Raw genomic sequence first — 23,312 nt, 5'->3', positions numbered from 1 at the left:
CTCTGCACATTTGGTGCAGGGAGAGGAACTTGCCATGTTGCAAGGTAGGCGGGCAGGTAGCAAGAGAGAGAAGGAGGAAGGAAGTTGAATCCCCTGAGATTAGCAATCTACATTTCAAAGGGATAGCATCAGAGCAGTGGAGAAGGGATGACAAATATCTTGACCCACTAGCCCTCTGACTTACTAGTCTGTCCTCCACTGTCTGAGGCAAGAGACAGCGCAAAGTCCTTTAACTTTCCAACATGGCTACCTTCAAGTCATTTGGTGGCCACTCAGGACGGGCCTTCTCAGTTGTCGCTCCAAGACTTTGGAATGCGCTTCCCACTGACATAAGACTCTCCCCATCTCTAGCGGTTTTTAAAAGATCTTTGAAGACTCATCTTTTTAACCAGGCCTTTTAGCTTTTGTAATTTTAGATATTGTAAATTGTTTTTGTTTTTAGGCAGCTTTTTGAAGTTTTAATTGATTTTTATATTTTGTGCTTTTGTATTGTTTTATTATTGTGAACCGCTCCGAGACTTTGGTTTGGGGCAGTATACAAATGTATAAAATAAAATAATAAATACTGCTACCTAGAGCAATTATAAGTCCTGCTAATATCACCTCTTCCTTCACCTGCCTGTGAGTGTGAATCAACTGTCACATGTTCTTTTGCTCTCTCCACTCATCCCATGTTTGGAGCTTAATTTGAGCTAGAGGGCTTGTCACAGTTCATAAGGCCTTATTGTCATAGAATCCAGCAACTGTCCTCTGCTCAAGCCCCTGGATATCACTCCTCAACTACTCTGTTCATGAAAGGAGATGCAACTGACTTATGCAGTCTGCAGTCTGAATCCTACCCCACACTGCACACTGATATACAGGATTAACTTATCAGTTGCATTGATTTGATTGGTTGATTAAGTGCCATCAAGTCGCTGTCGATTCTTAGCAACCTGTCGTAAATCTGTTAGCTCGGCTAACCCAACAGGATTTACAACCCGCTTCAGCACTCCCCGGTGAGTTAACAGAAAGCGGCAGCGGAACTGCATGAGTGAAAAATAAAAGGCTCACAAAGAAAACAGTAAATGAATTAAGTCCCCTGAACTGCACTAGGTATCCCCCTCTAACAATAACTGAGTAATAAGTGAAAGAAAACACAGAGCAAAGGAATGAAAATAGCGAAGGACTACAGAAGCAAGGAGTTAACAGAACAAAGCAGGAAAGCATAAACAAGGCAAACTGGAACTCGGACAAAGTTTTGGAATTCAAATGGCACACTGTTTGCAGCCAGAGAAACATTGCAAACAGCACTGAGCAATTGAGAGACTAGCAAATATATAGGGCTCAAGAGAACCAGCAGCCAATCAGGCTTCCCTGAGTCAGCACTTCAGCTTCCTCTCTAGTGATCGCCTGCGTGACTACCACTGAGCCTCCCTCTTGAGCCGTCTTCTCAAGACAGGTGAAATCCCAGGCTCCTCCCCATCAGAAATCATGTCTGGCAGCTGTTGCGAATCCTGAGCTCCAGCATCTGGGCTCCCTGCCAAGTCCTATTGCTGTGCCTCTGAGCCCTCACCAGCAGGCAAATCCTCCCATTTCTGCCCTGACTCCTCTGAATCAGAAGTCTGAGCCATGACACAACCACATCTCTCCAAGATGATCTGTCTTCAACTTAGCCTTTAAGGTCTCTCAGTGGTGCATTCATTGCTGTCGTAATCAAGTCCTTGCTGCTGGTCATTCTCTTCTCTTTCCTTCAACCTTTCTCAGCATTATGGACTTCTCAAGGAAGCTGGGTTTTCACATAATGTATCCAAAGTATGGTAGTTTGAGCCTGCTCATTTGTGCCTTGAATGAAAACTCTAGATTGATTTGTTCTATGATCCATTTGTTTGTTTTCCTGGCTGTCTATGGTATCCTCAAAAGTCTTCTCCAGCACCAAAGTTCAAAAATGTCAATACGTTTTCTATCTTGCTTCTTCAAAGTCCCGCTTTCGCATCCATAGTGTGTCACGGGAAAAACCACTGTCTAAACTATTCTAATCTTTGTAGGCGTAGACATGTCGGGGCATCTAAATTGATTTTAAATTGTTGCATTGTTTTAACTTTTTTCATGTGTTTTAATTGTTTTATGTTAACTGCCCAGAGACAAAAGTTTGAGCGGTATAGAAGTTTAATAAGTAAGTAAATAAATAAATAAATATAAATATAAATGTCCTTTCCATGGCCTTCATTGCAACCCTACCAAGTGCTAGTCTGCAGCGTATTTCTTGACTGCTGGATCCTTTACTGTTGATGGTCGATCCTAAAAGGCAGAAGCTATCCACCACTTCAGTGTCTTCATTATCAATTCTGAGGCTGGTTGCAGTATCCATTGTCATTAGTTTAGTCTTTACATTTGTATACTACCTTGAAATCTAATCATAAGATCTACAAAGTAGCAACTCTTATTGCTAATTTGAATTACTAGTATTGCATGGCATCTGGAGAGGTGTCATCATCAGAGTGCTACATGTCACTCTTCATACAACATATTGACTTCGTATTTCCTTTGCTTCCTGCTTTAATTACTATAATTTGCTCAATTTAATGCAAATGTGAACACTTTTGGGCTGTGGGAAACGAACCAATATGAAACTATCCACTTGGGCATTTTTTCTACATGAGAACATGTTGCATTCACAATTCTCAACAGCTTGGAGAAAAAAGCCGCTGATGCAGAGGATAGATTTACAAGGCAGGTGTTTGTCTCAGGCAGGCCACTTTTCATATCTTGAGAACTTGACATTACTATATTTCTTTTATTTGATAACTGTTCCAGTAATGGCTTTCATTTGCAGTAAATCTCTCATTCTTTTCCCCATTAAACGTAGGATAACCTTTCCAGGATGCCAACATTGTGAAGTTCACAAAAGCTTTAAGAGAACAAAAAACAATGAAAAACATCATGACCAGTGCTAAAAGGGTGTTTAATGAAAATATGCAATAATACTACCCTGGAGTACTTGAAAAAACCTTTCCAGCCTGCAGACTTGCTTTAGAAACAGGTAGACAAGCAAGAAAACCCAAGGTTGTAGCAGGGATTAGAACGTAAAGCTGTGCTGACTACCATTCCTGACAATTTATATTTAAGTATCGGTAGGTCTTACAGTGCTACCAGATGTAGCCAATTTGGTTATAATGCTACCATCCATTTGTCATTGTCTATTAGAATTTTAAAACAATGTCACTATAATATTATATACATAATTTCTTGAAAACAATGTCATATTTTAAGAGTCAGATGTCTTAGAACATATTAAAAGTGTCTGTTCTACAGGTATATTGCACATTTATCCAGTTGACTTTTATACATGTAGGATCTTGACCATAATGAATATTTAGTTCCCCAAAATATTCATTTGAAGGATACATTTCTCCTTTCAGAAAGTCTGAATACAGACTTTCTGAAAGGGGAACCTATTCAGACAGTCCCATAGGTTTCACCTGACAAAATATTCTTAGAAAATGGCCTAATATGACATTTGTAGATTTGAATTTACGCCCTTAGCTGAACATCTATCCCACCCCATAATTAGAAATCCATGTGACAGAATGATTTTCTATAAAAAGGAGGTTCTTACTATGATTTCTGCATTTAAAATGATGTTTTAACCTTCAATCAGGAAATAAGGCAAAATTACAGTGGTTATCTCAAGTTAAGCAAGCAGTTTAAATTCATTTCAGACAATGAATATTTTGTTAGCTTTCCAAGCCTCAATTAAATTATCATTTATTACTCTGTAATTCAAAACACGTACTCCTCCAGTAAGATCCTTAATAGCTATAAAATGGGTGTGTGTATATACTTCTGACTGTTGTGACTTTACCCTAAACAGACAAGATATAACAGAGAAGGTACTGATTATCCACTGTGCTGTAAGATTCCATATTGCTATAACTACCCATTAATTTGCCATACGTACATATGAGTAAGTGACTACCAATTGTAATCTAAATTAAGTGGGCCATTCATTCTAGAAACAAATGCTGCTCAAAATGAATCCGCAAGCAAATCATTTTGCCATGTGTTTCAACATACACTGCCAGCAGCATGTTTTAATTTCCCTTGTGTTTAGAAAGAATCAGCAATTTTAAGTGTCTGTAAAAAGATTGTGAATAAACTAGAAGTATGACTCTGGTTGTGTAGAGATGGCCTCATTTCCTTTGGCTGTTACCAGTTCCTATTTATATTAATTTAGTTAATTAGGTTTATAACTTAAGATTGTGGTTTATCTCTACTTATACCCCAGAGAATAGGGTAAACACAGGTAAGCAGCAGCCTTCGCCCAAATAATTTTTAGTTACTTATTTTGTTGGACAATAGAACACACATTGCATTGTAGCTCTATAAAACTTCAGTAAGAGCATTTCACTGGTGTTTGAAATACACCAGCAACCTTTTAATAAATCTGCAACATGGCATATAAAAGGTGTGTTCAATTAAATACCAAGACACCTGAAATATCCATGAGGTAATTTGAAACAAGGAAGTAAAAGGCTGGTAGCTCAGAGCAGGGCCGGACTGGGGGCACTGAGAGGGCATAGAATGTATGTGGGGAGGGCGCTGAGTTTTGAGCAGAATAGGTAATTAAGAGTGGGAGTTGGGACACAGGGGCGCCATGCGGCTGGGGCACACCAGGAATATACCCTGTTGCCCTGTGGGCCAGTCCGAGCCTGGCTCAGAGGTAGATTGCATGCTTAAAGCCTATGTCAATCCCAGCATCTCTATTTGTGACAGGGGCAGGGGAAAGTGACAGCCTTGTGTGTCAGAAATGCAGACCCATTAGAGAAGCCTGCCCGGTCGGGGCAAACTGACAGGGGCAGGGGAAAGTGACAGCCTAGTGCGTCAGAAATGCAGACCCATCAGAGAAGCCTGCCCGGTTAGGGCAAACTGACAGGGGCAGGGGAAAGTGACAGCCTTGTGCGTCAGAAATGCAGACCCATCAGAGAAGCCTGCCCGGTTAGGGCAAACTGACAGGGGCAGGGGAAAGTGACAGCCTTGTGCGTCAGAAATGCAGACCCATCAGAGAAGCCTGCCCGGTTAGGGCAAACTGACAGGGGCAGGGAAAAGTGACAGACTAGTGCGTCAGAAATGCAGACCCATCAGAGAAGCCTGCCGGGTCGGGGCAAACTGACTGGCAGGGAAAAGTGACAGCCTAGTGCGTCAGAAATGCAGACCCATCAGAGAAGCCTGCCTGGTTAGGGCAAACTGACAGGGGCAGGGAAAAGTGACAGCCTTGTGCGTCAGAAATGCAGACCCATCAGAGAAGCCTGCCCGGTTAGGGCAAACTGACAGGGGCAGGGGAAAGTGACAGCCTTGTGCGTCAGAAATGCAGACCCATCAGAGAAGCCTGCCCGGTTAGGGCAAACTGACAGGGGCAGGGGAAAGTGACAGCCTTGTGCGTCAGAAATGCAGACCCATCAGAGAAGCCTGCCCGGACGGGGCAAACTGACTGGCAGGGAAAAGTGACAGCCTAGTGCGTCAGAAATGCAGACCCATCAGAGAAGCTTGTCCGGTCGGGGCAAACTGACAGGGGCAGGGAAAAGTGACAGCCTAGTGTGTCAGAAATGCAGACCCAGCAGAGAAGCCTGCCCGGTCGGGGCAAACTGACAGGGGCAGGGGAAAGTGACAGCCTAGTGCGTCAGAAATGCAGACCCAGCAGAGAAGCCTGCCCGGACGGGGCAAACTGACAGGGGCAGGGGAAAGTGACAGCCTAGTGCGTCAGAAATGCAGACCCAGCAGAGAAGCCTGCCCGGTCGGGGCAAACTGACAGGGGCAGGGGAAAGTGACAGCCTAGTGCGTCAGAAATGCAGACCCAGCAGAGAAGCCCACCTGGTTGAAATCTGGAGTGCAATCTGAGACGGACAACGATAACTGACAGCCTAGTGCATCAGAAATGTGAACCCATTAGAGTAGCCTGCCCGGTTGGGGCAATCTGCCAGGGAATGGGAAGACTGACAGCCTACTGCATCAGAGATGCAGACCCATCAGAAAAGCCTGCTTGGTTGAGAACTGTGAGGTAGTTGCAACTACACCTCTAATAGCTGAACCTGTGTCCAAAACATTTGTTGGAGGCAGTGCAATCTGTTACTATATGTGGGGTTGGTGGAACACAGACAGTCCTCCATAAAATAGCAGCCATTGGAGACGTTAGGGGACGGGGGGAGTGGGATACGCTGGTCTCAGCCTAGGGGTGGAAGCATTATCCCTGGAAACTGATTGGGGCTTTAGCAAAGCTGCACAATTGGTTAACTTTGCCCATGTCCTTGAAGCACGAAACATTCTCAGACAATGTCCAGATTACTAAATGTTACCAGTGTTAATAACAAAACTTCCAATAGCTGAAAATGTGTCCAATAAGTTCTGCTTGGGACAAGTCTATTTAATAATGCTGATGTTAACTAATTGCAAGACTGGAGCACACAAGTCTTTTTACTAGTTCTGAAGTTCTGAACAAGCGTAAGATCTCCTGACAGGTTGCAGAGAAAGTGAGCATTCTTGCCAGCACTCAAGATGTAGGAGTTTCCATTAGATTGACCTTCAAGGTAAGGGCACTGGCTTCAACTGGAGAGACTGAGCATGCTCTCTTCTTGCCAGTTCTCCAGGAATTTCACAGAAATTCACATCTGTCCTTTGGATGCACTATTGGAGTCATTCTTTTTTAATGCTTCAGAATAATTTATTACAAAATTACATATACAACCACATCCGATGTTTTCTGCAGAACCTGGGTTTCCTTTCTTTGATATTTTAAGCAGGATTGAAAATCTGAGAGTGGTTTTGGGCAGAAAAAAAAAACACGGGAGCTTCGTTTGGGCTTCGTTTGACCATACTGAGCATGCTCCTATGCTTATGAGCATGCTCAGATGCACCGGGCAGGGCTCGTCGAGGGGCAGGGTAAATTGCTGCTACACCGGTCCCTCCTCCCCCCCCCCGCGACGGGAGCGGGCACGTACAGAGGGCGGGCTGTCGGGCGCGCTCCCGCGTCCGAGCCCTGCTGTCCCTTCCCCCTCTGCTCGGGGAGGGGTGCTCCCTCCCTCCCACCCACCCTCCCTGCTTGCTGCCGCCGCCGCCGCCGCCACCACCACCAGTGAGAAAAGAGGAGGCCGGAGAGGCAGCGATGGTAGGTGGCAGGCTCAGGCAGTGCCCTTTCCTCTCGCACAGTTTTCTGAAGACGGGGAAAGCCTGGAGGAGAGGGAGGAGGGAAGACGGGCTGAGCGGGCAGGGCCCGGAGACGTGGCGGCAGTAGCGATGTCTGCACGAGGGTTGATGGAGGGGGAAAGGGAGACTAGCTTGCCTCTTGATTTGCGGGGCGAGAAGAGGGCCTGATGGTGGAACTGGACGGCGGGGGAGACCCAGCCTGGGATCAGGAGGTGCCCTTCTTCTCTCTCCGCCCGCCCCCATCTTCTTGCACTTTTTTTCCTTCTTCTTGGCCTTCCACTTTTCCTTTGTGAAGCAGTTTTTGATCTTCCAGAGTGGGATCAGTCTGGAACCTGGGCTGTAGCCCTACACCTGCCGATGGAACTCTCGCCCCCTCGAATTCGCTGAAGATAGAAAGCTAGTGTGTCAGGGAGAGGGCAGAGCTGAAACTCTTCCCTCTGGCCAGCTAACTTCCTGCGTGCAGAGCTTTCCTTTGTTTGCTTGTGGTGGGGAATATTCTATCACAAGCTGACCCCCGCACAGAGCATCTGTGCATTTTTTGGGGCCGGCAACCTCTCTCCCCCATGCCCGGCCAGCCAATTCTCCCGCTGCCGCCGCGGCTTAGCCCTCCGCCGCTTGGCCCGCCGCTGGGCCGAGTGCCGCCTTTGCTGCCGGGCCTGCCAGGCCCGTTGCCGCTGCTTGCTGGCCTCTGCAGCCGGCCTCCTCTCCCCCACCCTCTTGCCCAGGCTGCCGGCCAAGTCCCGCTGCTCCGGCCGGGCCCGCCACCGCCTCGGCCGGGCCCGCCACCGCCTCGGCCAGGCCCCCTGGCGCCGCCTCCTCGCCTCACTTCTGCGGCTGGGCCAGACTCGCCGTCTCTCTCCCCCCACCCCAGTCTCCGGCGGCATGCTGCCGCGCAGGGGGGCCCGCCGCCAGGCCGAGTGCCACCCCCACGGACGTGCCCGCCGCCGCCTGCCTCTCCGGCCGGGCCTGCTGCCGCCACTTGCCTCCGTGGCTGGCCCGAGTGTCATCTTCACCAGCAGGCCGAGTGCCGCCTCAGCTGATGGGCCTGCCACTGCTGCCGCTCTCCTCCCTGGCCGGGCTCGCCTGCCTCCCCGGCCATGGCCGCCGCTGGTCTCCTGGGTGTGCCGCATGGCGTCCAACCAATCAGATGGCTTGCTGTGATGCACATTCTAAAGGCACACCCAGGAGAATTACATATATATAGATAGATAGACAAGCCGACCCCGCACAGAGCATCTGTGCGATCTTTGGGGCTAGCTACCTCTCTCTCTCCACCCCCCGTCTCCGGCGGGGCTGAGTTCCCCAGCCGCGGCTGCCGCAGCTGGCGGGTCAAGTGCGGCGGCGGCGGCCGGCGGGTTGAGTGCGGCGGCGGCCGGCGGGTCGAGTGCAGCTGCCGCCGGCGGCAGGTCAAGTGCGGCCACGGGCCGAGTGCCACCTTAACATCCGCGGCTGAGCCAGGCATTAATTCTCCTGGGTGCGCCAGCCAATCAGGCGCCCCCACAGCCCAGCCAATCAGCTGGGCTGCCAGGACGCATTTTTCCCTGGCACACCCAGGAGAAATATATAGAGAGATGTGAGCCTTCCTCCCACTCGGTGCCCACAGCCCAGACTAAAACAGATCGTCCCCCTTAGCCCTCTTCAGATGTTATTATGTGCACTAGGTGCTCATGGTTACAGTGGGCAAAAGCAGGGAGGAAGTCCCCCTGCCCTGCTGTCATAAGAACAGCTCTGCTGGATCAGACCTATCTAGTCCAGCATCCTGTTTCCTCACTCACCCCTTTGCACTGATCTTCACGGATTTGAAATCTCATGGATTCGCTGCAGCCAGGCTTAGGGAGCCCCCCTTTCAGATTAACGGCAGCATAACCGTGATCATTGGCACGAGGGGATAATTTGGCAGCTGGGCTTCCTCCCCACTTGTGCCCGCTGTAACTGTGAGTGCCTGGTATGCTCATAACATCTGAAAAGAGCTTAGATCATAGTCTGCACAAAGAAAACGAGCATGTCAGGAAAAAGCTGGCTTAGGGCCTTCCCCTGGACATCCTAGTTTTCTGTGCAGAGATTGTTTTGTACGCACAGCCAGCTATACTACAGCATCAGAAGCACCCTACAGAGTCCCCCAGGGTCAGAGGCTGGCACTCTTGGGCAGCTGCTGAGGCCTCAGTAGGAGGGTTCACTAGCACGGACCTGGGTAGCCCCCAAATTAGCAGTAGCCACCACAGCTGGTGGGTGCACACCTGGGAGGCTTTGGGCCCCATTGAGGGATGGCTGGTTAGGCTCCTCCCCTCTGTGCTCTCTCAACACTTCCTGCATAGGCAGCAGCAGCAATGCCACCAGTGTTCCCTCTAACAGGGATTCCCAGATGTTGTTGACTACAACTCCCATAATCCCCAAGCAAAAGCTATTACCACTGGGGATGCTGGGAGTTGTAGTCAAGAACATCTGGGAATCCCTGTTAGAGGGAACACTGCTCCCACCCCAGGCAGACAAGTTGCAAGGAGCAGCGATTTCCACTCATTCCCCTGCTCTCTTCCTCTTGGTGTGGTGAGGATTCGATCTCTGTTCACCTGAGTTGCCCACTCAGGTGAACAGATGCAGATGCAAGGGATAACTGCTGCCACCACTCTTCCTTTCCCTCTGGATAGCATACTAGTGAGGATTAGGCCCATTATACCCAATCTTAACTGCTTTGCTGCCCAGAGAGAGAGCAAGAGCAGAGATGGAGACAGATGCTGTAAGGAACAGCCACTGATAGCTCCCCGTTTCACTCTGAGCGGAGAGGATGGGCTCACTGCACCCAATCAGAAAAGGCAGAGGCAGTAGCGGTTGCTGCTTTCAGCTGCCTTCAGTTGAGCAAGTGAGGGAGGCAGCTGCAAGGAGCATCTACTGTCTCTCTTCACTCACACATACACACAGGTGAGATGGCATGTTGCCAACAGTCCTCCAAAGCCTGGAACTAGCTCTGTAGTGGCATCCCCCCTGCATCTCCAAAGAACGTTAAATGACAGGGCTTTTTAGTTATTAGCAATAGCAATAGCACTTACATTTATATACCGCTCTATAGCCGGAGCTCTCTAAGCGGTTTACAATGATTTAGTATATTGCCCCCAACATTCTGGGTACTCATTTTACCGACCTTGGAAGGATGGAAGGTTGAGTCAACCTTGAGCCCCTGGTCAGGATCAAACTTGTAACCTTCTGGTTACAGGGCGGCAGTTTTACCACTGCGCCACCAGGGGCTCAGTGGTATTACTTCTGTCTCCGCATAGTAATATAGAAACTTGGCATCAACTACAGTAGCGTAAGCCCTACTTCTCACTGAGGTTGTCATCCTCTTTCTGGGCTGTTCTGCTACATTCTGTTGATGAGATTCAGATGATGGGAATGTTCCTACATATAGATAGCTAATCAACTAGCTTTCTTCTTGACATGCTACCTTTCTGTGTTCAGAGATTGTTTTGGAGGGATATAAGCTTCCACCTGTGGTCAAAGGTCTTACAGCCCAGAAATGGGTTTTTACCACCTGTGAGGCCTTCATTTTGGTAAGGTCTTATATTTGGAGGCCCACCTGTTGGCATGAACTCTTTGCAGTTTGAATGTTTTGCTTTCTTTGTTGTGTTTCTATCTTGCTTGTCCTCTCATGAGCTAAATTGATTGGCTTTTGTTTTTAATATTAAAAATAACATTGTGCAAAGTATGTAGCCATTCAGTTGTGCACCTTCTACCAACAAAAATAACATTGCTGTGATGTGCAGGAAAAGGAGGCAGATCTGATGTTAAGGTACTTGTGGGTTTTCAGAGTTGTTGATGGTTCTCTTTTAGGACTGCAGTCCTGTTCACACCTACATAGAGAGTAAGCCACATTGAATAATGAACTGATGTCCAAGTCAGCATATGTAGAGTTGAACTGTAAAGAAACACAGAAATGGAAGTGAACCAGGGCAGGATAAAAAATGGTGTGGTCTGCCCAAAAATATATGTTGCACATTGTATGAAAAAATTGTTGCAGACATATCTTTACATAATCAGTTTAGGTCTGTGTTATTTTTGGAAGTATAATACTGTTGTATGGTTCAAACGGAGTGACTTGTCTGCAACATTATTCATTCTGTAAAGTTTTGCACTTTTGTTCTAATTATCTGGAGGTAATGGATAGCTTATGAGTGATTCTGAGATATGAAGGCATTACTTCTGTCCTGATGCAAACTTCCCAGCTGTTCAGGAGCAGAGGTATGATTAAAAAAAAATTAAAATCCTGAAATGTATCCCTTGAATCAGAAATGCCTTCTTCAACTCAAGTACTTTTCTTGAGGGGGTGCATCCCAGTAATAAATTGTCTACCTGTTCTTCAGTGGCTACTATAGACGCTCGACCATTGTCAGTTTTTTTCCCCCCAGTCACCTTTTTGGACACTTGGCTGTGATGTTGTTTTAAACTGTATTTTAGTGTGTGTTTGTTTATTTTGGGGCAAGGCACCTTGAGTGTACCATGCAAAAAGGCATAATAGGAGTAAAGCTAGACTATTAAGAAGCATCTATAGCTTTTTGTGGCAGATGATGCAAACGCGTTATTCAGCGTCAAAGTGGTATTCTGAGCATCTACGTATTTCACAGATGTGTTCAAAATGATATAATGTTTGTTTTTAAAGTAATTATATTTGTTCAGACACTCTCTGAAAGTGACAGGGAAATGCCAGAGGGGAAGCCATGTTAGTCTGCTGTACAAGAAAAAAAGAGTCTTACGGCGCCATAAAAATAGATGTATTGCCCACGAAATCTTATGCTACATTAAATCAGTATTTAAGGTATCAGAAGACTATTTTCAGTATAAGATTAAGTCCTTCAGCAAGATGATAACCCTTCCCAAAGTGATAAAGTTCCAATAGGGGTTGAAAGTTATTAAAAAGCAGACAGATATTTTCTGGCACATTTGGAGATTGGAGTGAGTGAGAACCACCACTGCAACATTCTGTAATGTTCAAATGCCTCTTTGAAAAAGCCTTGTACTCCCGGCACAATACAAGTGACTGCGGGCCACTAACGTTAGCGGATTGATCAGTGCACAATGCAGTTCTCCAAGTTAAGCAATATAGTCCAGTTAAAATGATTAATCCCCCCCTTGTCTCCTGAGCTGCTCTCTGGCGTTATCTTCCACAGAGATGCCACTGCAAATCTTTGTGTATTGGGGGTAAGGCCAGTTATTGCCAGGGGAGTCGTACAACCCACGTGGGATTTTATGAAACCAGGCTGTGTCTTCGTGAGAAGAGTTTGAAGGCACTAATTGGGTCAGCCATGTGGAGGGAACCTGCTGTCATCCCACCTCACCCTGATCTTGCAGCCCTGTACTTGCAAGAAAACTCATGACTTTCCTGTATAACTGACCTGCCTGACTCCTGCCTACTTCTTCCAATCCAACAAAATTCAACTTGGGACATACAAGACTTTTGGAGAGGGTCTTTCCTCTTCCCCCATCCCCATAATTTCCCTTTCTGTGGGTTGCGTGAGATATATGGGCCAAGGTTGTGCACCAGCATGCTTCTAATTCTTAGAGAAGGATTTCAAATACTTGTGTTGGCAACAATGTTGCACATGTACCAGCCAGAATAACTTGATAAGGCTTCCCCGGTGCCTCTTTATTTTCCTTTTGGTTCCCAACCAATGGGAAAACAGCATAGATAATCATCTACGTGTCCTATACACTGTCTTATTAAGTGATTAGTTTCTCACTCTCAGAGAGTTCTCTTTTAATGGTGAAAAAATGCTATATGTCTTATATGGTAAAGAAAAGAAGTACTATATATAAGCAGTATATTGAGAAAACCAAACACGTTGTTCTTTGCTAAGCCATGAATATGGAGTCTATGCTCCTAAAATAGGAGGTTGGCAAAGAATTGCAGTGAAATAGTGGATCATAAATGAATTAATAGGCAAACTGTGACTAAAATATTAAATACATTCAATAATAGATCTATTTTTTTGCAAATCTAGTATTTCAAATGAAAATTCTGCTTGATATTCATCACGCCTTGGGAGCGTTCAGTCAGAACAAAACGTCCACAAAATGGGGGAGATTTATGCAAATTGGAATCCTGCTAATTTCCTGAAATTATGAAGTTAATGTGATACAAAGGCTTTCACCTGCATGTCAAAGGAGCCCAGTTGGCATATTTGCATTGCTTATGGCATTTTGAAGCTAGTTTTGCTTTGGCTGGTACGATTTAAATGCAATTTACAATGGAATGGGCCAATATGATATCTCTTTGCACCCAAAAGGCATATAGAATTTAATAACGCCCACGTATTCAAACCCTAGCTTTTCTCATGCAATGTCTTTTTAATTGGGGAGAAAGTGAAGGCTTATCACAGAAATCAAAATCTTGTTTAAGGGATCAGCAGTAGACAGAGTCTCAGGGTATTGTAAATTGTCTTCTTTACTATTCTGGTGCAGCATTGGGGGGGGGTGTATTTGCATACTGCCAGTTTTACCCTGGCACCTGGTTGCCTTCTGGTTCTTCTGTGTTTCCAGGTTTCTGTGTAACTGTGTTAGATTTGGCCTCCTGGGTAGCAGGGTGGTGGCTTTATCATGACAATCAAATGATGTGCTGTCTTTGTCTTCATCTTGAGTGGAAAGTCCTCTTTACATCTGGTGCAGAGAGGATGAAGCTGATGTCTTTATGGCAGTTCCTTCAAGATGACACCTCGGTTCCGTAGACTTTGTTTGTTTGTTTGTCAGCCCCACCAATTAATCAGGGGGCACATTTTAATTTGCAGTTAGTCAGTCATGCCAATTAATTGATTAAAGCTTGCAGCCCTGATATAAACAAGACCGCATACACATACTCATTATTGTAACACCATTGCTACTTGCCTAATGCAAGAAAGCTAGGAGCAAGGAGCAAAGAACCTGAAAAGCTCCAGTGAACGTCACAATCAAAAGCTTCCTGCCAACAAGGATGTTCTGAAGTATTGAATTGTATTGCTTTTGAAAACCAGTGCAACTTTGAGCATGGCACTATATTATATACATACAGGTCAGATGTGTATTAAGCATGCCAAATCAATATTGACCAGAGGTCTGAGTTTTCTGGAATTTTCCCCAGACAAATTTTCTCTTTATTTGCACAAAACTTGCATTCTCCCCCCCCCGCCCTGAAAAATAAAAAAAACTCTACAAATTTTCCTGATGCCCAAAATATATTATGATCAGAGTTGGTTGTTTTACCTATTTATACAGTAAAAAGTGCCTCTACCATATTACCTGGTCTTGTGGCAGCAAGAATGAATTGTCCCCTTACAGGATCCATCCTGGTTTGCATTTGAATGGGAGACATTGTGAGCACTGTTAGATATCCCCCTGAGGTGATAGGGCTGCTCTAGGAAGAGCACCTTCATGCTTTCATGGAATTTTCCAAGTTCCCTCCCTGGCATCTGCAAGACAGGGCTGAGAGACCTGCCTGCCACCTTGGAGAAGCTGCTGCCAGTATGTAGACAATACTGAGCTAGATAGACCAATGGTCTGAAATATTTGGTGGGTGGAGGGAATCAATAAAGACACTTCATGTGCTTTAATTGTTAGACTGAAACAAATCCAAGGCATTACGTAGAAAGGAACTTTTTAAAAAATTGGATTATTCAATAAATCAATAAAACATATGTACCCTCTTACACACTTCCTAGGATAATCACCTGAAAAACATTAATTACAACTTTGAAATGGCTGAACTCGCCTAATATTGCATTGGTTCAGTGTTACTATTGAGTTTTATGGAACAATGCTGGATATCCTGACTAGCATTGTGCACATGTAGCAGTGCGATTTCTTGACTACTGCTGCGCTGTTGCTTGAGCATGCAACCCTCGGGGACATATTTTGGTGATACACAGTAAAAAATGTAACATTTTTACCAGCCTTCAAAAGAGCCCTTAAGACAGTTTGGCCAAGCTTTTAATAATTTCTGAGTGTTCAATTTTTAATTGCTGCTTAGATTTTTAAAATTGCTGTAATTTTTGAATGTTTAAAAAATTTTAATTGCTGTTTTAATAGCTGGTCTTGTTTGTCTTTGTTCTTGTGAACTGCCTGGGCCTCTGGAGTCAGGCGCAGTGTTCCTTCTAAGGCGAGTGTGTGCATGCGCGGTCACACGTCATTTGATGTCTGCTCAGTTAATTTTAGATCCTGCTCAGGTTGAGTCAGGAAGGCCCCACTCTGAATGCACATGCGCACACACTGCCTTGATACTGCCACCCAGAACAAAACTCATTCTACAGACATATGAAAACAATTCGAGAGAACATTGGTCAGACGGTATATAAATCAAATAAATAAGTAAATAAATAAATAAAATAAAATCAGAGAGAGGGGAGGATTGGCAAAAATTCCCTCTTTCCCCCACTAAAATGGCAGCGCAATGGTAGTCTGGAACTTGCACTGCGGCATGCGTGCAATGCTAGTCCAGATGTCAGCCAATGACATTTTTAGAAATGGAAACTTTTCCAGCACACATCTCTGATGTTGACCTGCAACTTGAATGTCATTCAGACAAAATGTGCAGCCTGATTCTAAGATTGGGGTCCTCTTCCTTCCCCCAAACAGATATGGCTATCCCGTTGCATTCAGTGATCTGTTTAAAATGGCAATGGAGTTGTGACTTGGTTAGTCACAGGGATAGTAGATGGCTGGAGTAATGGATGGTTATATAGTATGATCTCCCACAGTTCCATTTTACAAGTGATTGATTTATCCTGCCCTTCACCTTCATTCAGTGAGCTCAGGGTGACATGCACGATTCTCCTCTCCAATTTTATCTTCACAGCAGCTCTGTGAGCTAGGTTTGGCTGTGTTAGTGACTGGCCCAAGGCCAAGTCTCCCCTCCCAAAGTCCCAGCACTCTACCTACTGCTTCACACTGCCTCTCAAATTAAGTCTTAGGAGTCTTTGCAGCCACCAGGATTGTGAGCCATCATTGCATGCACTGAGAATTTGCTGTGGTCTGGGATTCAGAACTATGAGTAAAAATACTGACTTAGATTCCCAGTACAGTATCTCAGATAATTAGCCACCTAATGGCGCAGCAGGGAAGCAACCTGCCTAGAGAGCAGGAGGCTATTGGTTTGAATCCCCACTGGTGTGTTTCCCAGAATATGCGAAGCGCCTATATCAGGCAGCAGCAATATAGGAAGGTGCTGAAAAACATCCTCTCATACTGTGCGGGAGAAGGCAATGCTAAACCACTCGTGTATTGTACCAGGAAAACAGCATAGCTCTGTGGTTGCCAGGAGTCGACACCGACTCGGCAGCACAACCTTTATTTTACTTTTATCTCAGATAATTGCTGCCAATGCTGGTTAACTTTAGTTGACTGCAGTGTGAGATTATGAACATGACAATGGCTTTTGTCTAATTGAAACAAAAGACCATTGCTTCTTTACAGTGTCTGTGGTCTATAATGAAAAGAAGCGTTACAGAGATATCAGACTAGACCTCTATATCCCTGTATTTGTTCCTGAGATTAAGCAAGATGTTTCCCCTTAGTTGTATTGTCAAGAAGCAAACTGTGCATAGCATAGCTAGTACTCTAAATGTTGTTTCTTGGCAATTTCCTCAAATGCATTGTAAGTATTGCCATACTGGTGAAATCATACAGCGTAGCAGTGCAACTTAAAATGTTATTCCATTCCATTTAGAGCTGTCTGGTGGAACAAAATGACTATAAGCTAATTAGTCCTATAAAGCAATTTCAGATCTGAAGGTTCCATCTTGGTGACTGACACTTTAGCTTTCCAAGTGCAACATAGATTTTCCTAAAGGAGGCATAGATAGTTGCTGAGGGAGGCATGAACATACAGGAAGAATTGGGGTGGGGGGGGGAGAATTGGGGTAAAACAAATATAGACCCATGAGGAGCAGAGAGAGGGTGGGAGGATGAACAGAGGGGACCTTATCCCACCATCTCTGTGGCTTTTTAAATGCTATTTTGTGGGTGGAGAGATAATTCCTCAGGTATTGAAGCTTCTTTCAGCTCAATTAGTCTTGAATAGATACTGCTAATCATGGTTGCTAATATTGGGCTAGAAGGACCATGGGTCTAACTCAAGATGACACCAGGAGAGAGGAAGAATGAAGCTCCCTCTGTCCATGGTGCCATATGAAACAGTCACAACATGTTGTATGATAATTTCATTACTATTTTGTTAGTCTCTTCAACAGCCCTGTTTTTGGGCTACAAAATAAGATAAATGTAATGCATTATCATCATTGCAGAAATCTGGGCTGGGCAAGGCTATATCCGACGCAGGTTTGGGGCAGTATAGAAATACATTAAATAAATAAATAAATAAATAAATAAATAAATATCCAGTCTTCCCCTGCCCAGAGCAGAGTTGGCCTTGTGGTAGCAAACATGAATTGTCCCCTTTGCTAAGCAGAGTCTACCCTGGTTTGCATTTGAATGGGAGACTACATGTGTAAGCACTGTAAGATATTCCCCTCAGGGGATGAGGCCGCTCTGGGAAGAACAACTGCATGCAAGTTCCCTCCCTGGCATTACAAAGATAGGACTGAGAGAGACTCCTGGCTGCAGCCTTGGAGAAGCTGCTGCCAGTCTGTGGACATGATACTGAGCTGGAGCTGGAGCTGCTGCTGCTGCGACAAATATTTATATACCGCTCTTCAACCAAAGTTCCCAAAGCAATTTACATAGACAAATAAATAATACATAAATAAGATGGGCCCCTGTCCCCAAGGGACTCCCAATCCAAAAAGAAGCAAGGCAGATACCTGCATCAGCCACTGGAGGGATGCTGTGCTGGGGGTGGATAGGGCCAGTTGCTCTCCCTTTGCTAAATATAAGAGAATCACCACTTTAAAAGGTCTCTCTTTGCTCAGTTAGCAGGGGTGGAGCAGTTAGTTAGCAGGAGTGGAGCTAGGTGGACCAATGGTCTGACTCAGTATAAGGCAGCTTCCTATGTTCCACTGATACAGCCCGTCTGTTTGTGTCAAAAAAATCCACCCAGAGTGCTTGCTGTGATTGTAATACATCACCCTAGAGTTGGAACTGCAGTTAGAAATCATTAGGGGATGTTCTTGACAGTCATTTTGTGCAGGTGTCCACCCTCTGTAATCCTCTTGGCCTTCCAAACCTTTTTCATCCACACACAAAGGTACCAATGCTACTCACTAGTAATGGAGAGAGAGAGAGAGAGAGAAGATAGATAGATATAAAATGCATTTTGGTCAAGCAGATGGCATTTTTCTCTGAAATTAAATTTCTCTCTTTGGATTTAGAAATAAATTTAATACTCCCCCCCCCACCCACAGACCCTTAAATAGGTACTAGAAAATACATTTTGTTCTTTCCTGTGTCAGTTCCATGCATTCCTCTCCCTTGTATTCAGATCTAGTATTTAATCTAGTATCTCTTTTAGGAGCACAAGGATGTAGCCCAATTTTTTTTTTAACCTGGGTGTACCAAAATGTATGCCATCCCTGCTTCCACCCAGTCAGAATATACACACTGCTCTACTACAACATAGTTTCAATAAAATTGCAATGACCTTTGCACAGCTTTGCAACTATATTGGGTGGTGCAGCTGTGCTGTGCTTCCAGTGCATGGGATTAGGTGTCACCTGGTGCTGGTGCAAGGGAGGAGCTTATCCTTGGCTCGGCAGCAATTGTTCTATGCAAGGCCCTTTGGACTACTTAGACAAAGGGGTAGGATTCCCTTTCCGCTGCCTGGTGTGATATCCTATGGGACAACTGCATTGGATATTGCTAAGGTGTAAGCCAAACACATACTAATAGCCTGTAGGGTTCTAAGACACTTGATTGTGTTTTAGCTGGCCTGGGATTCCCGACATTATTAGCAAGCATAATATGTTTCTGCTACTGATGTGCACTGCTCACAGTGGGTCTCCATCACAAAAATACATCTTCTAGAGCAGGGATTCTCAACATGTGGGTCCCCAGATATAATTGGATTTCAACTCCCATAATTCCCAACCAAAGACCACTGGGGCTGGGGATTATGGGAGCTGAAGTCCAATAACATCTGGGGACCCACACGCTGAGAAACCCTGTTCTAGAGTGTACTTGTTGGAGAAAGGAATTTGGCCAAACCTGTGCGGTGTTTGAAGAGTTACCAAGCCATTGTAAGCCCGTTTCTGTTTTGTACTAACAACCCATATTCTAACAAGGGCTCTGTTAGTCTCCTTCCCATATCATTAACCTATTTACAAAACTAACGATATTTAACCAGAAAGCAAATTGGCAAGTTATAGGCTGTTGTAAAACTGCCTTAATTTTAAGGGTTGATTGGCACATTCTAGCCAAAAGTGATGGAGTTTTAATCTACTGAATACAGGAAAACCTCGTTATTCACGAGGGTTCCATTCCTTGCTTACTGCCATGAGTAACAAGGCATTAGTTCTATGGGGAAAGTGGGGTTAGGTTCCAGAGTGGAGGGAAAAATAATACAAAGCCCCCCAAATGGCCCAGAACTTACTGTGGCATGCTCCACGGGTCCGCCATGTGCCTAGGAATGCCCCCAAAGGACAAAATGGCCCTGAAAACCATGAAGAATAATGGGGGGAAGTCCATTTTTCTGAAGAAATGAGCCACAAAATGGCGGCCAGAAGTGACCTCTGTGGTCACGTCTAGCCCTTTAGGAACTGCAGATATGTAGCTTTTAACCCATTAGTGTCCACGGATATTGGAAACGGGTGTGTATTAGAAACCTGTGGCTATGCGGGTTCCGCAAATAATGAGATTCTCCTTTATATATTTTGCTGGTACCGTTCAAACAGTATCTTACGCAAGGGAAGCAAGGCAGACCCAGGGCAGAACCTGCTTGGCATTGTACTGCCCAGGGAAGTCTCCCTCAGCAGTTTGCTAGCACAGCCTTGTGCTGGGAAACAGGGATGCTCAAGGGCATCTTTTAAGGAGTTTCTGGTGGTCAACCCTACCACATTGTCTTTCTCTGCCTGAAAATGCATGGAGTCAGGTCCCAGCTCTGGAACAAGGGTTGAGCTGTTCCTTTATGGCAGTGCAAAGACTATCATACTGAGCCCTGTAATTGTAGTTTATCCAGTTGGTGAGGTTTGTTAAGCAGCTTCTCAGTATAGAATACAACTGTAATTATCTGAATTGAAACCCTTCCAAATGAAAGAAATATGTTCTTTTTCTAAAACAGTGGAGCTGTATGGAATTTGATTTATTTGTGTTTGTTGTACATATGTAGAAGTTTTGCTGTGACTCTATGCATTCATCTCTGGTGTAATTTGGCCAGATTAGCTTCGGTTAGTTATTTGGGATGTCTATCAAGGACAGTTATACTAGCAGGAAGGCATACCAAGTTAAAAGCTAATGCAGTGACCTCATCTCTATTCATTAAGTGCTAGAATATCAATTGCACTAAAGAGAAACCATTAAACTGCATCACTCCCATTTCGTGCTGCAAGTTAATCTGCTTTAATCTAGGTATTAAATCCCTCAGATTTAATCATGCTTATGATAATGGGAAAGAATATACAGAAACATTCAGTTCTGTTCACTTTGTTTATGCACTACTTGCAAGCATTTCTCATTTTTGTTAAAACAGGATCTCTTTAGTTCTTCCTTGCTCAGGGGTCTCTGAAACAGTTTCCCTACGTGAAAATTGGAGTGTCATCCAAGATAATGTATTCACCAAGGACGTGTGTAAAAACGCACATTCCTATAGCTGCTGTCTTACTTTGTGCACGCAGTTTCTCTTACTACTTAAGCCAATCAATAAATGAGAGTGCAGCCACTGGCTCTTTAATATTAGAGGGATGCATATCTACAGTAGGTGTCACTGTGCTGCTGGCCCAATGGTTAGTGGTGACTTCAGCTATTGGCTTAGAACACTGCCTGTCTGACTCCATCTGCAGGGCTCTAACACCTCCTGTGCTCAGATCCATTCAACACACAACTTCAGCCAGCTGACGAGCAAGCAGCACATCTTGCTACTGCTAACCTGCTTGCTTTGCACAGCATCACAGCTTCAGGTGATTCAGTCTCCAGACAGAGGAAAAGCTCTTGCAAGCAAATGAAACTAGGAGTCATGATGGGGAGGAGTTTAACAGATCAAGTACTGGATCAAACTTAAAGCTAATTTCTTATTCAGCACACAGGAAAAAGGTCACCTTGTCTTTCTGGGGGGGTGGAAAGAAGCACAATTTCGGCTTTGCTGCTCTCTGTTTAGCACCTTCTGCTCTCTCTGTTACCTAGTTAGGCTATCTGATTACACAGGAAAGGATACTCATGGTAGATGATAAGGGAAAGAACATGAAATGTCTCACCTTCTTCTTGATGCTTCCAGAGACAGTTAAGAACAGGTCCAAGAAAAGCTCTAAGAAGGTAAACAGTAGCAGCAGCAGTAGCAGCAGCAGCAGCAAGTTACCTCCAGTTTGCTATGAAATCATTACCCTGAAGACTAAAAAGAAGAAGAAGATGGCTGCTGATATTTTCCCCCGAAAGAAGCCAGCTAACAGTAACACGACTGCTGTCCAGTACCACCAGCAAAATATCAATAACAACAACATTATCCCGGCTCCCAACTGGCAAGGACTATACCCCACCATCCGAGAAAGGTGCGTTGTGAACAGTTTGTTGTTTGTGTGAAGAGCAATCTGTCTTGAAATGTTTGTCCTCTTTAGTGTAGCATCTCTTCTCATTCATTAGTGCTGAAAAGAAAGGGAAATGTTTCTCTCTTCCAACAGTGTGGTAGTTTGCTTCAGATAATGAAAAATGTATTTGCAAGCTGTCTTGTTTTAACCCCTTGGAGATCTGCTATCATGAAAACACATTCTCGGGGTTTGTCTTTGCACTGGCTTACCATTCCCCCCCCCCAAAAAAAAGTTCTTGCCAAGCTTTCCTTGTAATGTTGCACTTTAAAAAACAACTTGGTATATTTAATTATCTTTAAGGCATTTTAAATGTATTATCTGTGTGTTTGTTTTGTAAGCTTTTAAAGAGTTGAACTTTATGGTTAAGGGGAGGGGACTTGATGCTGAACACCCTGAATTAACACATTGCCTCTATTTGTAGAAATGCAGTGATGTTCAACAATGACTTGATGGCAGATGTTCATTTTGTGGTTGGGCCACCAGGTGGGACCCAGCGGTTGCCAGGACACAAAGTAAGCAACAGCTGCATTATCAGATCAGACATGCGGAAAATGAGGGGAAACATTTACTGTTAGAACTTAATGTGGGAGGCTGGGACTCTGGAACTAATATAATTTGGACAGGTTTTAAGCATCTCTGTCCAGTGAAATGCTTTTGCAGTTCCCCTCTACTTACACGTCTTGTTGCTATGATGGATTATTGTCTCCAAAATATTTCACAGCAAATTTGAACCCAGGGCTCCCTAGTGTGATATTCAAAACACGGTGTCACCCTGGCTCTCAGTGTGGATAGGCATATAATCAAGGGTAGCAAGCATTTGCTAGGAACAAAATGAAAACAGCAAGTTCTTTAGCAGTCTTTGCCCTAAACACTTAAAAGGGGAAAGTGGAGCCATGCCATGTGTCCTACTTACTGATTATTATTTTCATGGTTTCATATTTTGAATGTTCAGTGTGATGCCACCATTCCTGTTGTTCTGTTGACAATGGATGATGTTCTAAAGCATGAAATAATATTTCCCTTTCTAAACAGTATGTCTTAGCTGTTGGAAGCTCTGTATTCCATGCAATGTTTTATGGAGAGCTTGCTGAAGACAAAGATGAAATCCGTATACCAGATGTGGAACCTGCTGCTTTCCTTGCTATGCTGAAGTAAGCATCCTCCTTCATTGCTGGAAGTACCTTTGTTTAGATCTACCTTAGTAATGTCACAGTTGAAAAGTTGGGTGTTTATAAACTGAGAATCTCAATCCATTGCTCAGAATCTTGTGCCTATAAGTTCTTTGTTAATTACTAAAACATTTTCTTTGCATATTCTACTCCTCCCCACCCAAAGAATCTCTTGCATATTATTGAGTTAATTTAGACAGCTGGAAACTCTGGGCACACTGTCTTATTAAATAATACAGTGTACAAGGAATGGGATCTAATCTGAAAGAACTGTCCACCTTTCATCTTCACCTCAAAAAAAGTGGTAAAGGGAAAGATTCCAAAC

At 44.6% G+C, this 23,312-nt stretch overlaps 1 protein-coding gene across 3 annotated transcripts in view; it reads left to right on the top strand.

Moving 5' to 3' along the window:
* The first annotated feature begins 7,066 nt into the window (after positions 1 to 7,066).
* BTBD3 (BTB domain containing 3) overlaps positions 7,067 to 23,312 on the top strand; it is a 37,232-nt gene continuing 20,986 nt past the window's right edge. The window contains exons 1-4 of one of the 3 annotated variants that reach the window (XM_053284618.1): positions 7,067 to 7,141; positions 21,512 to 21,782; positions 22,240 to 22,330; positions 22,851 to 22,969. In XM_053284618.1, the coding sequence (XP_053140593.1) occupies positions 21,643 to 21,782; positions 22,240 to 22,330; positions 22,851 to 22,969 (350 nt within the window). In that variant the 5' untranslated portion in view covers positions 7,067 to 7,141; positions 21,512 to 21,642. Of the gene's footprint in view, positions 7,142 to 7,260; positions 7,392 to 20,836; positions 21,783 to 22,239; positions 22,331 to 22,850; positions 22,970 to 23,312 lie in introns of those variants that run through there. The other 2 variants (XM_053284617.1, XM_053284616.1) reach the window with 2 other exon arrangements.

The sequence above is a fragment of the Hemicordylus capensis genome, chromosome 1 (assembly GCF_027244095.1).
Source record: "Hemicordylus capensis ecotype Gifberg chromosome 1, rHemCap1.1.pri, whole genome shotgun sequence".
Lineage (NCBI taxonomy): Eukaryota > Metazoa > Chordata > Lepidosauria > Squamata > Cordylidae > Hemicordylus > Hemicordylus capensis.
The sequence above is the reverse complement of the archived record's forward strand: the minus strand, read 5'-3'. Positions and strand labels throughout refer to the sequence as shown.